At 43.5% G+C, this 15,783-nt stretch overlaps 1 protein-coding gene across 4 annotated transcripts in view; it reads left to right on the forward strand.

Annotated features, from left to right (window-relative positions):
• IPO13 (importin 13) overlaps positions 1-15,783 on the forward strand; it is a 43,721-nt gene that overhangs the window by 25,845 nt on the left and 2,093 nt on the right. For 2 of the 4 annotated variants that reach the window (XM_079980270.1, XM_079980272.1), the window contains exons 5-17: positions 919-1,085; positions 1,316-1,436; positions 3,217-3,364; positions 4,034-4,215; positions 5,195-5,221; positions 5,790-5,924; positions 6,302-6,449; positions 6,985-7,061; positions 7,574-7,711; positions 8,084-8,180; positions 9,645-9,697; positions 15,056-15,122; positions 15,401-15,459. In XM_079980270.1, the coding sequence (XP_079836396.1) occupies positions 919-1,085; positions 1,316-1,436; positions 3,217-3,364; positions 4,034-4,215; positions 5,195-5,221; positions 5,790-5,924; positions 6,302-6,449; positions 6,985-7,061; positions 7,574-7,711; positions 8,084-8,180; positions 9,645-9,697; positions 15,056-15,122; positions 15,401-15,459 (1,419 nt within the window). Of the gene's footprint in view, positions 1-918; positions 1,086-1,315; positions 1,437-3,216; positions 3,365-4,033; positions 4,216-5,194; positions 5,222-5,789; positions 5,925-6,301; positions 6,450-6,980; positions 7,062-7,573; positions 7,712-8,083; positions 8,181-9,644; positions 9,698-15,055; positions 15,123-15,400; positions 15,460-15,783 lie in introns of all 4 variants that reach the window. The other 2 variants (XM_079980271.1, XM_079980273.1) reach the window with 1 other exon arrangement.

Here is a 15,783-nt window from a genome sequence, read left to right on the forward strand (position 1 = left end):
AGCTGCTGTTTCTCTGGGTGCCAGCTTGAAATGAGATGAGATGAGGTCATGCATTGTCTCAGTGTGTGACTGGCGCAGTACTTGAGTCCACAGGCACATCGTTCCTAATGAAGGAAACAAAACTGAAGCAGCATCTTTTATAGGCTGCTCAAGAACAGAGAGACAGCAGAAGACTTTTTCTGCATGGTCTAACCCACACCAATACACACCTTTGCAGTTTCCAGTGGGTTCCCAAAACCTTTGGTAATTTTATGCCAGGCAACCCAGGATCATCCTTTTCTATTTCCTTCATAAGCTCTGCCTAGTGTGAGAATCTTGAATCAGAGGTTTAGTGAAGCTCCAGGATTGTATTCAGTGACCCAGAATCCCTTCTTACTTTTCTTTTCTATACATCTGTTTTTGCATCAGCCTAGTTTATAAGGTAACCTTGTCCATGCCAGCCTTGAGCAGCATAGGAATACCCAGCTTTCTTCTTTTAGCAGACATTGCTATACTGTAGGGGGTGGATTTATTCCTTACCTGGCTAAAACTGTCTCTAAAGGAAAGAACAAGGTGTTGGTCACTAAAAGTAGAAGAAAGCAGACGTGGTCAGCTGCTTTACCAGCCTGTGATGGCTTCTGTGCTTGTCTAGTTGGTGTCAATGTGTTGAGAAGGAATGATACTACAGAGAGAGTGACCTGACAAAGTATTATGTAGAACTGCTCCTAGAAGCTAGGAAGGATCTTAGATGCATTAAGGAGAATATTTGAGTGGAGTAACTTGACTCTAAAATGTCATTTCTGGGTTTCCCATATAGAGATCCCCCCCACATCACATCAAAATGCTTGGGGGACTGATTGTGTTAACATCAACATGATTGCTGGAGTTCAGGGCTGATTTTTCCAATCTCCACTTGATGAATGATCTTTTTCTTTGCAGGATGACATCCTCTCTTTTGATCCAGAAAAGCAGGCCATGTATCAGCAAGTGTATCGGCCTGTCTATTTCCAGCTGGTGGATGTGCTCCTGCACAAGGCACAGTTTCCCTCTGATGAAGAGTACAGCTGCTGGTCCTCTGATGAAAAGGAGCAATTTCGGATATACCGGTATGACCTTTTGCCTAATCATATCCCTTAGCATTCAGTTGGTGTGCAGTGCTTATAATCTGCAGAAGAGGAAGTTGATCATGCTTCATTAATGGGAGTAAACATTGAACTTGCCCTGATTTGGCTATGGGCTATAACTGTTTCAGCAATTTCTATCTAGCTGCTATTTGGTAATGTGGGAATGTTTTGTAACTCTTTTTTTTCTATTGCTCATTTGCTCATTTCCTCAGAGTGGACATCTCTGACACCTTGATGTATGTGTATGAAATGCTTGGAGCAGAGCTGCTGAGCAGCTTATATGACAAACTAGGTCGCCTCTTGACCAACACAGAGCAGCCATCCTCATGGCAGGTGAGTGGAGAGCTCAACCCTCAAATGGAACACCAAGCTAGAGGAATGCAGCAAGCACAGAGGCTAAATATGCTGCAGATTTTTAAGAAAGAATGGTACTAGTCCTGGTTAGACCTGGGGAGAGAGCATTGTGGAAGAGAGGTGCTAAGGTAAAGTGAAGGTGCAGAGTGTCTTGGTTAGAAGAACCATCTGTTAAATCTCAGAGCAGCATGTGTGGAAGGGCAATCCAAAGTCACAAAGCTCCAAAAAGTTGTTAGAAGTGTTGAATGGGTCTGAAATGTGTAAACCTCTTCCTTGTAGTGTACGGCTGAGTTGGTGGTTTATAAAATTGGGACTGAAGGATTGCTTCGATGTCCCAACTTCCAGCTTGCTGATTTCTCTCCTAGTGTAAGACACTGCTGGTGGTTTTTGCAATCATTCTGGCACACCTCCCATCACTGTGTGGCAGCAACCAAATTATGCAAGATACCTGACAGCAGGACTGCGGACTCAACAAATGCATGCTCAATTACATCTATTTTTCCTTATCATAGGGTTTGTGTTACCACATGTTTTTATCACTAGTCTGCAAGTTAGGTTTCTGTACTGGGAAAACTGAGGAGTGTAGTTGTCCCACTACCTCCAGTGTTACAAAGAAAATATGCCTTTACAGTTTGCTGAAAGATGCTGAAAGATTCTTTGATATGTCTCCTGTGCCATGATGGGTGGTAATGCCAGGCTAGAGGTCTCTGTGTGGCAGCTAATCAGAATGTATCTGTTCACCTTGGCATGTTGACAGTGTGTTACTGGCACAGCAAACAGTGATGGGCGTCAAGGACCAGTGACCGCAGGGGCTCCTCGTTCATCAATGTGACAGCCAAGCAAAAACCCAGCCTAGCCATGATTTACAGTCCACGCACCTGGAAGACTTAAGACAGTAGCAAACATACCAGCACTCCAGCATACTAAGTATGCAGCCTCAGCAGTCCATATCTTGCTAGAATAGCCCTCGGTGTGAGGGAGCATGGATGCAGGTGTATCCTGCCTCCTCTTGCGGGTGCAGGAAGGGGAGAGACTACACAATGAGCTCATCCACACTTGCACTTGCCCCGCCCCTTTCTCCCCAGGAAACCCACTTTTTACTGCTGAATCAGAGCAAACGCCAATCGATTTTTCTGCATACTGGTGTTTGTTCTCATGGAAAGTGGTGAGACAAATAGGACAAGTGGAAAACCTCTTGGACCCATGCTTTCAAGGTATGGGACAAGTGGAAATGTGGGTGAGCCCTGTGTGTTATATAGCCCAGCAGTTTCAGGATGTCTAGTTGGGGTTGCACTGAAGGATAGCAGGTGCTTTATGTTGCTGGGGAAAGGGGTTCCTTGACCTGAAGAATTTGACTCACTAGATACGATGCCCCTGCAAAAAGCTTACTGGTGAAAGAATTATTATTGTGCTACTAAGTGTAAAGGATCAACAACTCATCATAACTTTTTATGGAAGTTATCCCTGCATATTTTTTGTAAAAATGAAATCTAGGTTGGGGACTTTTTCAACATACTGTGTCTCTGTCTTCATTGCCTTCAAGTTTGATTAAATAAATTTAAAATATTTATATATCACTGTTCATTTCGGTAGTGGTGTTTGAACCACCCTTTGTAAAATTCAGCACTAACATGCAGTCCATGTTGCAAATCGGATGAAGGGAGGTATATACATTTAATAAATAAAAAAAATTAAAATATCTATGTGGGGCATTAGAGTTCGGCCTGGGCTCAAGAATGAAATCTTTTTTCTTTGGCAGCACACAGAAGCTTTGCTTTATGGGTTCCAGTCCATCGCAGAAACAATAGATGTAAACTACTCGGATGTAGTGCCTGGCCTCATTGGGCTCATTCCTCACATCAGCATCAGCAATGTGCAGCTTGCAGATACGGTTATGTTCACTATTGGTAAGAAGACTGGGTATGGGGAGGGAATGGGTGCTAAAAGGGAAGGTTAACCCAAAGAACCTCAGGCTGTTGAGGTCTTACAACACTATGGAACCAGCAGTCCATAGGCTGGATGTGGCCTGTCCACAGTACCCTCTCCTTGCCCAAGCCTGTGCTACAATTAGGCTGCAAAAAGCCTTGTATTGTCTCTGCTATGTGTATATGTGTGCCAGCTTTGAGTGTGGCCAAAACAGAATGGGGCAATTTATTTTTTTACTCCCCCTCCCCAGCATGTAGCTCCCTGAAGGTTGGCAGTAAGGAAATGTGGCCCTTGGAATGAAAAGATTCCTAATGCCTGAAATTGGTGTGCATTACAGTAGTCCATGTGGGGCTTCCTTGAGATGGTTTGGAAGCTATATCTGGTGGAGAATGTTACAGCCAGTTTTTTGAATGGAGCACCTTGACGTGCACATAGTGCACCTGTGCTGAGGGAACTGCACTAGCTGTTTTTATGATCCTGTTTATTGCTGTATTTTTGTACATTGCTTAGACCTTTAAATGAAGTGGTTTAGTAATGCTTTTAAATAACTAAATACTGATGGGTGCTTCTTTGCTTTTTGTGGGCTGTACTGATAGCATTTGGCACATTAAACAGAGCAGCTCCTGACTCTGCATTTTCTATCTTTCTAGGAGCACTTTCAGAGTGGCTGGCTGACCACCCTGTCATGATCAACAATGTTTTACCCCTGGTGCTACAGGCTCTGGGCAATCCTGAGTTGTCCATCTCTAGTGTCTCAACCCTTAAGAAAATCTGCCGTGAATGCAAGTATGACTTGCCTCCCTATGCTGCCAACATAGTTGCTGTCTCTCAGGTAACTGAAATAATGGTCTAAGGATACATGGTTTTATGAGACAATGGAAGTTTAAGTGACTGACTAGTTTTGAGCTGTATGTAAAGGAGAGATCATTCAACAGGGCTTAAAGCAGTAGGCACATTCTGAGGAGGATATCTGCGTGTGTATGTGAGATTTAGTGGGGTAAATATTTATTGCACATTGTCAGAATGGGAATTCTGACTGCATGTATCAGTTAAAATAACTTGAATCTTATCAGTTTGAAGGTATGTGTGCATCTGTTTTGGCAGCTGGCAGGGTGGGTTGACTTTGAGCTACTTCTGCAGTGGAAATTTGGTCAAGGTTCAGCTCAGCCTTCTGCTTAACTAAATGCTGTCTCTGGTTTCCCCTTCACATTTCCTGCTAGAAGAGGAAAAATTATGCTTGCAGGGTGTGTGGAGGAAACAGAACTGTTGACCCTTGTTGCTGACATTATGGAGCTTGGGAGACCAGCAATATGAAACCGCTGCCTATAATGAATCACTGATGACTACTTATCCATTATGAAGCATCCTTGAGAAGGGTTGGCTTTCACTGTAGGAGGGAGAGGGTGCTTATTGATTATTTATTCAGATATTTATAAGCTGCATTTTAAGATCAAGCCCTCACCGGTATGTAAAAAGATTGATGCAAGATAACAATAGGTACATCAGACAGGTGTACAACTACTATGAGAAAGCTGCTCTGAATCATACAAGTCTTTAACACTCTTCAGGAAAAGCAGTAGAGAGCTTTTCAAGGCCCTCTTAAAAGCATGTATGGAAGGGGCCAAGCTTAAGTTAATCAGAAGGGAGTTAGCCTTCTCTTGCTTATCCACTTTTCCTTGAAATTTCATAGCGCCCATGCTCCAGATCAGTGTTTGTCTCCCAGAGTTGTCAGTTGATATTGTGGTTGGAGCATTGTTAAATGTTTCTGCTGTGGGGCGAGTACTCACTTTCTCACATCTTTCCTTCTATAGGATGTGCTAATGAAGCAGATTCACAAGGTAAGATACTTATACTCCTCCCTGGTGCAGAGGGTCAAAGAGTGTACGGAATATATGATTACCTATCAAGTTATTATTTCCGAAGTATTGAGCATTCCAGTCAATGAGAGGAGGATTAGAGGAATTGGTGAAATTGGGTGCATGTATCCCAAACAAAGTTTTGATCAGGAGTGGGGAATCTGTGACCCTCCAGAAGTTGCTGGCCATTGGCTTTGCAGGCAAGAACTGTTGGGAGATGGAATCCAAAAGCATCTGTAAAGTCACACATTTTTCTTTCCTAGTTTAGATAGACATCCATTATGTTTCCAGGCATTCCAAAGCTGCATGATAGAGTCTTATTTGTGTTTATCTGTGACTCAGGGCTCTGACAATGGCTATTTTGGTGCTAAGTTCTGGCACTAAACACAGGTTTCTGTGTTGAGACTTCCAGAACGCATAGCTAAGACTTAAGCATTAGAGTTGACGAAGAATAGAGGGAGAATAAACTCCAACTGAGATGTAGTGTAGCATGACTTTCTGAGGATAATAGGAGAAACTAAGAATGTTGTCCATCTTGTTCTGCCCCCAGACAAGTCAGTGCATGTGGCTGATGCAAGCTCTGGGCTTCTTGCTCTCTGCCCTCCAAGTGGAGGAGATTTTGAAGAATCTGCACTCACTGATTACTCCTTACATCCAGCAGCTGGAGAAGCTGGCTGATGAAACGGTGAGCTACTTCACTTGCTTGGTGGTGGCTGTTTGCCAACCTTCTTTTAAGAAAGAATAGAGCCTGTTGTGTGTAAAACTCTACTCTTCTTCTTGCAAGTTGTGCCTTGTTTTAACCATACCTCCCTGGTCTTGCAAGCCTCTCATTTCTTATCTCTGTCCAATGGTTTTTAAATTCCTTCCCCCTGCCCTGTTTTCCATTATGCTTCTGGAGTCAAGAACGGAGTGGGTGAGAATTGGCTGGGGGGGGGGGAATCAATCACTAGACTATGCTTCACAGTTGTGCTGTCCATTCTTGCTGCCAATCTGGGACATCTGATGTGAGTGGCCCATATCCTGGGTCTACTGTAACTGCTATAGTGATGCCTTGCCTTGCAGCCAAACCCCTCCAACAAGCTGGCCATCATCCACATCCTGGGCTTGCTCTCCAACCTCTTCACCACATTGGACATCAGTCATCATGATGATGATCATGAGAGCTCAGAGGTCAAGAAGCTGCCGGTGCCTCAGGGCCCCAATCCGGTGGGTGTTACATGTGTCTGAGTAGTTCTTTTTATACATTAGGGCATACAACTCCATGTTTATTTGGCTGTGCCTCTTCCCTGCCATGTAACTGTAGGCAGCTTCTTCTAACTTTTGAAGGGCAGTAGCATAGAATGGTTGAAGGGTTGTGAAAATAGGTGGTGTACAACATAGCACTGTGTGTGTTACTTTAACTATTGGAATGAGCCCGTGTAGATTAGCCACTTCATCACCGCAGATTGTGAGCTTTTTGACGTGACTACTGAGTGATCAGAAGAGAGCTCAGAATGTCCCTTCAATTGTGTATATTTTCTTTGTGTTCGCTTTTAAAAAGAAGTGAGGGCAGCTGCACATCTGGTATTGTGAGACTTTTGAAAACTACTCTGGCATAATATGAGTTGTGGAGCAATCTCTAGAGAGGCCTCTAATACCATCCTTTCATCCCTGGATCTGAATGGTTGTGAGCTGTCTCCTCCTCCTCAAACTGTAGTAGACCAAGCCAGTTTCATAATTATCTTCTATCTTCTTCCTCTAGGTAGTGATGGTGCTGCAGCAAGTCTTCCAGCTTATCCAGAAAGTGCTCAGCAAGTGGCTGAATGATGCCCAGGTTGTGGAGGTAATGCATCATCTAGGTTAAAAAACAAGCAACACTTTGCCCACATAGCTATAGTTAGATAGGAGATTCCCAGGTTGGCACTGGTGGTTGTTGGCAGAACTTGAAGAATGTATCAGTTACAGATAGGTAGCCGTGTTGGTCTGCCATAGTCAAAACAAAATAAAAAATATCCCTTCCAGTAGCACCTTAAAGACCAACTAATACTATTCTATACCAAGAACTAACTTAGTTGGTCTTTAAGGTGCTACTGGAAGGAATTTTTTTATTTTGTTTTGAAGAATGTATGTTTGTGATGTTGGATAAGTCTCTCTTTTCAGTTGATTCCCACATTCTGTTCAATTTGGTATTCTACTTTTAGGCTTAGGAGTTTGGCCGACCACGCCAAACTTACCTCACAGAACTGAATTGGAGGTGGGTGGAGGAAACTATATATGGCACCTCAATAGATATTTAGCTAAGGAACAAGTTATTTAACCAGTCCTCCCTTGACGCAGCTCTTCCTCTTCCCACAGTCTGTGTGCTCCATTTTTGAAAAGTCGGTGAAGACTCTCCTGGATGACTTTGCACCCATGGTGCCTCAACTGTGTGAGATGCTGGGCCAGATGTATAGCACCATTCCTCAGGCATCTGCCATTGATCTCACTCGACAGGTAAGTCTAAGTACTAGAATTCCTGGAAGCTACTAAGTTTACAATGGAGGCTGATTACTCAACAGATTAATTCCTACCCACTTAGTATCTTTAGCTTGTCTCCTTTGTTTTGTTCAAGCACAGATATTGCTCAAAATGTGTTTTCCCCCATACACACGAATTGTGTATGCACATATCTGAGAAGCTACTGTAGTGTTCCTATGCCAGCTGGTCTCTGTCTCCTTTGCTGTGTTAGCAGCAAGGGTCTTGTTGATGTTTTTAGGCAAAGAACAGGCAGCTAGACTTACACGGGGGCTACAAATATGGGATGGAATGGAATGGGTCAAACCAGACTGCTCTGGCTTCAGTCTCCTTTGTATTTTATATCCCCAGCTGGTTCACATCTTTGCCCATGAGCCTGCCCATTTCCCACCTGTCAAGGCGCTCTTTCTGCTCGTCACATCAGTTACGCTAACACTGTTTCAGCAAGGTACGTGTGCTTGGGCACCTTCAGTCTTGTGAGGCTGCCACGTTGAAAACTGCTGTTCCTGGTTTCAGCTGTTCAGACTCGACTATAAGGTGTGTGCAGGTGGGGGGAGGGAACACCATCCTCAGGTCATGGCTGTGCTCGTTCAGTTCCAAAAGCTTTTAGCTGGTACAGATGAAGATGAAAAGCTCTTGCTGAGGTGGACTTTCTGGCATGCTTCTCCTCAGGTATCAGTGCCTGAGTGGACAGTAGTGCTGCCATTTCCCCCTCTTCTCCTGTCCTTCATGACTGGAAATGTGCCCTCCCCGTGTCAGATTCCTGGGTTAGGGCCCCAAGAGGAAGATGAAGCGAGCAATCGGCTCTGAGTAGAAAGCAAGAATCACTCAGGAGTGTGTTGTAATGTCTTTCAGTTAACCCCATCATGGCTCTTTTTTTTCTCCAGTGGCCTAAATAAAACATTTGTCATGTGGACTCTGTATCCTATCTCCCTGGTTCTCCAGCTCAAAGGATTCCTTTTACAGCTTTGTGAAATTCCCAGCAAGCGTTTGGACTTGCCTTTGCATGGAACTGCCATATTGACTCCATGTTGACCCCAGCTGAGATGAAAAGCTTGGAATACATGTACAGATCCAGTCAGCATGGTTGGTGGGGTATCTGCTTCCTTCTCCAGGTTCTTGTTTGAACTCAGAATTGATGGGGAGCAACTAGTACTTGGAGTGATGCCCTGTTACTGCCTGACTGGGTCAGGCATAGCCAACATGGAGGAAGAGAATTCTCAGATCCAGGAAAGCTTATGTGATAATAAATTTGCTAAATTTATAATGCCACAAGGTTTCTGTTTTGTGGAATGGAAGTATGCTTACCAGCAACCACACTGGCCTTTCCCTGCAGAAAATGCCAGAAAGTTGGGTTCTTCCCAACTAGGCAGGCATGTGGACATGGGTGTTAGGAAAATACTGTGTTGGGGCTGTCCATCCAGCACTCTAGTGGATTTCCAATACTTTGTGCCTACTCCATGTCAATACTGGATTTGTTGTTTGACTCTGGAGTTGTCTTTCAGGACCAAGTAAATCATGATAACATGTATCCAGTTCAAATGTGCTCGTTCTCCACATGAAGCTGGTGTCCAGTTAGCTCCTGCTTCTCTCTTCCCTTGCTAGGGTGCAATGAGCTCTCCCCTTCCTATCCTTGGTGCTTGGCAGGGGACTCTGGGCACAGGCCTCTTCCTTTGCACTTTCTTTCTGTTCTTGGGTTTCCAAGCTCCATGATTTTTGTATGTTTTGTTTCTTTAACTTGCTTCAAGCTGCTCATGTGCCTGCCCTCCTCAACCCACGCCCTTGCACCCTCCCCTTCCTTCCCTTACTCCTGTTTTCACTTGTAAATTCTTTCTGTATCACATAACTATATGATGTTGAGTTGCTGTTTGTATGATTTTTCTCTTCAGTTACATCTTTATTATATTTTTAGGGCCCAGGGATCATCCTGATATTGTTGATTCATTTATGCAACTCCTGGCACAGGTGTGTTTTAGTTTCTTATTCATTCACTTTCTGTTCTCTCTCTTTCTCTTTTTTAATTCAATTTAAACCTATTTTTAGCTTTCTGTTGACAACGTTTTTTCCTTTTAGTTGAATATCGAGTTTCTCCATCTGTTTCCGTGGAAGTTGAAAACAAAACATTCTCCTTTTTCATAGGTGTGAGTTTGCCCTTTCCATTCCCCAAGGGGCAATACCTAGTGATGCAACAAGGCTTGTAGGTTGGGTTTGTTTTCAGGTCATGTGGTGTGGCCTTGCCCAGGAGGGGGCTGCTGAAAAATTGGTAAATGTAGTTCAAGAGTTCTGGCAGCCGCATTCCAGTCCTGGTATAGATCTGCGTGCTTTTCTGAAGTGACTCTGACTTCTTTACAAATGCTGGCAAGTCCATAGTTTCTGTTTATTAGGTAGGAGTGATGTACTCAGTAACTTGGTGGATCTGGGAGGGGCAGCTGATCTAATGGGCAAGGATAGCAGATGAGCCTTGTCTCCCGTGTTTGACCCCAAAACCCTTCTGCACTCCAGCATTTCTGCCAAGGCTTCCTGTGTCTGGTGTTTTGTTTTTTCCCCCCAGATTGTGCATCTTCCATAGAGCTCTGTCTCTAATGCTGTAATGACATCATGCACAGGGCAGGGCAAAGCAGTGGTGGTGGAATACAAACAGAGGCTGGTGGGTATCATTCCCTGGAGTAAGTGAAGGATGAAGCACCCCCAGGAAGTGGATTAGAATGAGCAATCCCTAGACTGAAAATAAGCTGCAGCACTAAGAACTGATGGAGCAGAATGGGGTGGGATCTTATATATTGATCTCCTGACTGTAATAAGATGCTCTCTCGTTGGCTCTGGTTTATTGTTGCCTAATGGGGTTTCTTTATACTGTGATGGGGGAAGTATCTGAGTGCTTAGCTCCCCCTTGTGGCAGTTAATACAGATGCAAATATGGGAGGCAATGTTGCTAATAGGTAAAGGTAAAGGGACCCCTGACCATCAGCTAATACTCACACTTCTCTTCAGTAACACAGTAACAAACTTCCAGAAAATTCTGAAATTTGACAACAGCAAATCACAAAATTAAAATGCCACCCTTTAGAGTTCTTATTCTTGTTTTGTCATCATGTTAAGGGGATGTCAGCTATCAATGTACAGTTAAATATCAAATACTGAAATCAGTTATAATTATATAGGTGGAGCCCTATGGTGGATCCATGTTCTCAGGAAAGGGTTGGAACAATCTCATCCTAGGAGGGGCGTAGGGAGTAGCTTTAGCCAGATGAAGGAAAAGGAGTTGGAATGGTAGATGTGAAGAGAGGGACTAGGAGAAGCCCCTGGGGCATCCAGACACAGTTGAAAGCCCCACAGTAGCTCATGCAGTTTGACACGGAACAACTTGGGACCCCAGATCTTCTGACTGACTGCATCCAGATGAGACCTAATCACCAGCCAATATTCATCCTGAAGAATTAAAAAATGCAGCACTGTGTCTGGGACAGTGGGTGTCATAGTTTGGCCCATGCTGGAAATTAAAGCAGTAGTGTTTCAGTGGACTCAAAACGATGCTATTAATACTTTTTTATATTGTATGTCTTCCTCTCTTGCATATATACACACACATACACACATACTTTCCTCCCTTGGTTGAATAAATATTGTTTGTTTGCCTCCATAAAATTTGAGAGAAGCTCAAATTAGAAGTTGCCTGGGTTTGGGCTGATTTAGCTACTAGTGCCCAGTATGTTTTGTTCACCACTTCTTTTGGAGATGTGAAAGCTGGTGGTCTGGAGACACTGCACCCTGCATCTTGGGGTCACTGGCATTCTTGCTGTCTCTTAGTCTACTTCATCTGTGAGCCTAAGTCCCATTGCACTTTTGCTATCTCTCAGCATTCACATTAAAACTTAACACACACCCCAAAAGAGGAGAGAGAGGCAGCTGATATACTGGTTATTCCCCATATTGTCATTAGCACTTTCATTCTTTCTTTGAGTAAAAAAATAAAATTCTACCTCCTGGTCCGCCAGTCCCACAAAACAGCTTACAATAAGATACAATAAAATTCTGAAACAATATTCGAAACACTTGTAACTAAAAGATTAATTACAGTAGTCCACCATTTGAAACTCTTCATCTTCCAACTGCCTTGCTAAAAATATGTTTGGGCCATGCACCAAAATGCATCTTAGCAGACTCTCTAGAGAGACACTTCCAAGGGCAGGCTGCCATCACCCAAAGAGTCGTGCTCTTTGTGGCTACCAGCCTACATACACCTGTAGTACTTGGAGCAAGAACTCAAATAAAACAAAAGAGGCAGAGTGGATTTATATGGGAGAATATGACCCTTGAGGTAACATTGTTCCAAAACTATGCATGGTTCTGGATTCTGTATGAGGCAAAGAGGACTGGGTTGCATTTGAAAGTGCAACTTCTGCAGTCTGCCATTTTCCTATAATTTGCTGACGGTGTCCCGTTGGCAGAATGTCACCTATACCCTTCTCTCTTGGAGTAAGCCTAAATTGGCAATGCCCTAGAAGACTTATGTTAACATTTGCTGTGTTTAACTTGCCCAACTGGTGGCCCATGTCCAGGCTCGTTCTGTCCCAACAACCAAGTTAAAAGACACTGGATATAGGAATATTTGAGAAGTCTGAAATCCTAGGGGAATGTTCTCCCCTCACGCTTAGTGTGGAGACAAATCAGTAGGAAAATTCTTCGCAGCATCAGCATCAGGCATGCACTTTCTTTGAAGCCATCTAGTGAGACTAGAATACAGGCCTAGCAGAAGGGTCAGTTTGCTAAAATGAGAAGACCATTGAGTATGTAACAACACTGCTTGTCCATTCAAGTGGACTGGTACATTGTGAAACATAAATGTTGTGTCTATGGGCAGAATTATGCAAGAATATATACCATTTTCCTTTCTTTGTTCAAAAATCAAATCATATTGATTTGCAAGTATTGCCCCACTAATGCCTATATTATCCCTAAATCAAAAGACCAGCAGCCTGGGCTTAAATATACAGTTGAGCTTTCCTGAAATTGTGTGTGTGTGCTGCCATGTAGAAGAAAAAAAGAAGTGAAGAGGAAAGGGAGATGCAAAAGAATGATCTTTTCTTGGAACAATTTTAATTGCTTAAAATGTCAGAACACTAGAGTCATTCCTCTAGCATAGGTGTTTACATGAAAATTTTAAATACAGTGGTGCCTCGCAAGACGAAATTAATTCGTTCCGCGAGCTTTTTCGTCTTGCGATTTTTTCGTCTTGCGAAGCACGGACTTTGGAAAAGCTTCAAAAATCACCAAAGTCTTCAAAAACCTCAAAAAAGGCTACCACACCGCCTGTTATGAGTTGCTCCTCGAAGTGAATGCACGGTTTTAAGAAAAAGGAAACAAACTTGCAAGACAAAGGAAACAAACTTGCAAGACGTTTTCGTCTTGCGAAGCAAGCCCATAGGGAAATCCGTCTTGCGAAGCAACTCAAAAAACGAAAAACTCTTTCATTTTGCAAGTTTTTCGTCTTACGAGGCATTCGTCTTGCGAGGTACCACTGTATGTTCTTAGAGGTCCTAGTTTTAGCGCACCCCCATAAGGTTGCTTTGATACAAAGGTAGTTGTTGAGAGACAAAGGGTTAGTGTCAAGTCATGAGCATATTGTGAGCTAGCACTGAGTTTCCTTTAACTGGCTGTCATTATGTGGTATATTGGCTAAATTGTTTATGGAGACCTGTATAGTATTAATATAATTTATTCTGCATGGTTTAATTTGCTTCACTTTGAATATGAGCAAATGTTTCAGTAATGGAATACAAAGATGTGTGGGCTCAGACATTTGATTTAATTGGCCTTTTTATCTATTTCTATACTGATGGCTCACAATGCACTGTGTACTAAGCAAATCTGTTTCCACTTAGTTGGCTGTAACACACTGTGGGAGGAATTCAACATAGCACTATGGCAATCATTCTGTCAAAGCAAGTGCTTCATCTTGCCATATGGAATGATGCCCCTCTCTTCCTCCTGCAGGCTGTTTTGGGGGGCCTCCTGGCCCTTCTCCAGCCAATTCGGGTGCAGGGAGAGGGAAGAGGGGAAGCCCCATTGCGCTAGTTCTGCTAGTGGGGCTCATTAGTTGAAACTGGCCGTCAATATGTAAAAATGTACTTGGAGGGATGCAAACAAACGAAACATTCTTTACTAGGGTGATGGAACAAAAATAATTTTTAAAACTTTAGAGTATTAGCAATATTCCGTAGCAGTTTTAACAGTAGCATTTGCAATACAAGAGCCATTGAAAACTCTGCAGATTAGCACCAGGCAGATATTTACCATTGCATGACAGAAAGGGACATAACGTTGGATCATAGGAAGATGCCTTACACCAGGTCAAACCATTGGTCCATCTAGCTCAGTATTATCTACACTGACTGGTAGTGGCTCTGCCAGGTTTCAGGCAGGGGACATCCCTAGCCCTACCTGCAGATGTCGGAAATTGTACCTGAGAGCTTCAGTGTGCAAGGCAGATGCTCTGCCACTGAATTACAGCCCTTCCCTTAACTCTCTTTGCTCCTTCCACCTGGGTGATGAACAAGTGGACAATCAAGGTGTGTAGAGTGGAAACTGAGAATGCAAAGCTTTGGAAGCTAGTCATTGCAGCGATTGGTATCCAGTTGCAGGTACAACTAGCAATACTTCTGCAGCCCTGGAAGATCGTGCTTCATTGACAAAGCACATACTTCACATAGCTATATGGGAGTATAAGTTGTTTAGGGCCCTGTTTGTTAATAGGTCTCACCTTGTTTTGCGAATGCCATGGTGTGGAGCAGGTGTTTAGGTCGTTCAGTAATGGAAGTAACAGTGGGGACTGCTGTCCAAGGTGCTGAAATGGATAGGCTCGCAAAATTCTTGTCTGTGCTTGCTGTCTATGGTGCTGAAATAAGCTGCCAGGCAGCAATATTTATATTAAGTCACAAGTAAAACCAGACTTTTTGTAGTTTAACAGGAATACTGAAACTAGATGAGCCCCCTTTCCTGACGGTGTAAGAAAGGAATTCCCACATATCTAGATTTCTTCATTTGTAGCAAAGTAGGAATCCTAGTAGGTTGTTTCTAGGTAATGTTTCAATTACATGTGTCTTCAGAGGCTCTTAATTACCTGGAGTCCTTGATGCCCTTGACTTCAGAAGTGTCCTACTTTTGTTCTTTCCCTTCCTGCTATATCTGACTTACTGTGCACCATGGCTGATGGCCAGGTAAGTGCACATGGGGGTCTTGGCCAGGGAGCTATTCTGTGGCACTTTTTTGCCCCGGCTTGCCAGAGCTGTGTTTATTGTCTGTGTATGTGTGTGTACCTTGCAGGCACTCAAACGGAAACCTGACCTGTTCCTGTGTAGCAGCCTGGATGTCAAAGCAGTATTCCATTGTGGTGAGTAGGCAGGCCCCGTAAGACTAAGCTATCAAAAAATTGAGCTCCCTTGATGCAGTTGGGAAAGCTGATTTAGCCAAATGAGGCAGTGTTTCTTAAAGGTTCAGATATATGACAACAGCCTGCATGTTTGATGTAGAAACACCCCTCCAATCAGACCAGCTAAAGCTCCATGTAAAGTCCTTATGCTTGGAGAAGGGAAGGCTCCTTTCCTTCCCGCTCCTGTGGAAAGCTTTGAATTGTGTTAGCTAAGTCCTGAAGTGTTGCTTTCCCTCTAGGTGTGATCTCCTTGAAGTTCCCTGAAGCACCAACTGTCAAAGCTGCCTGTGGCTTTTTTGTGAGTGTTTTGCTTTTGCTAGATCTGCCATTGGCCAATGGTACAGGCAGAGTTGCGTTTGGGCCAAGTGGCTTGGAAGCACTTGTGCTGGGACAGGATGGAGAAGCACCCAGAACTGGTGAGAGGGAGCCTCCTCCAAATTCCAGAAAGGAGCTTTTCCTTTCATAAGTTGCCATTTGGGCCTTTTTATTTTCTTTTGCAGTTGGGTTTTTTTGTATGGAGGCATTTTCTCCTAACTGTATATGCCTCCACTCTGTTTGGACATGTATACAGGAATGTGCTTGTCTCCTACATGGAACTGGAGACAGATGGCTATATATCTGA

Source organism: Podarcis cretensis, assembly GCF_951804945.1.
Source record: "Podarcis cretensis genome assembly, chromosome: 6".
In the NCBI taxonomy this organism is placed as follows: domain Eukaryota; kingdom Metazoa; phylum Chordata; class Lepidosauria; order Squamata; family Lacertidae; genus Podarcis; species Podarcis cretensis.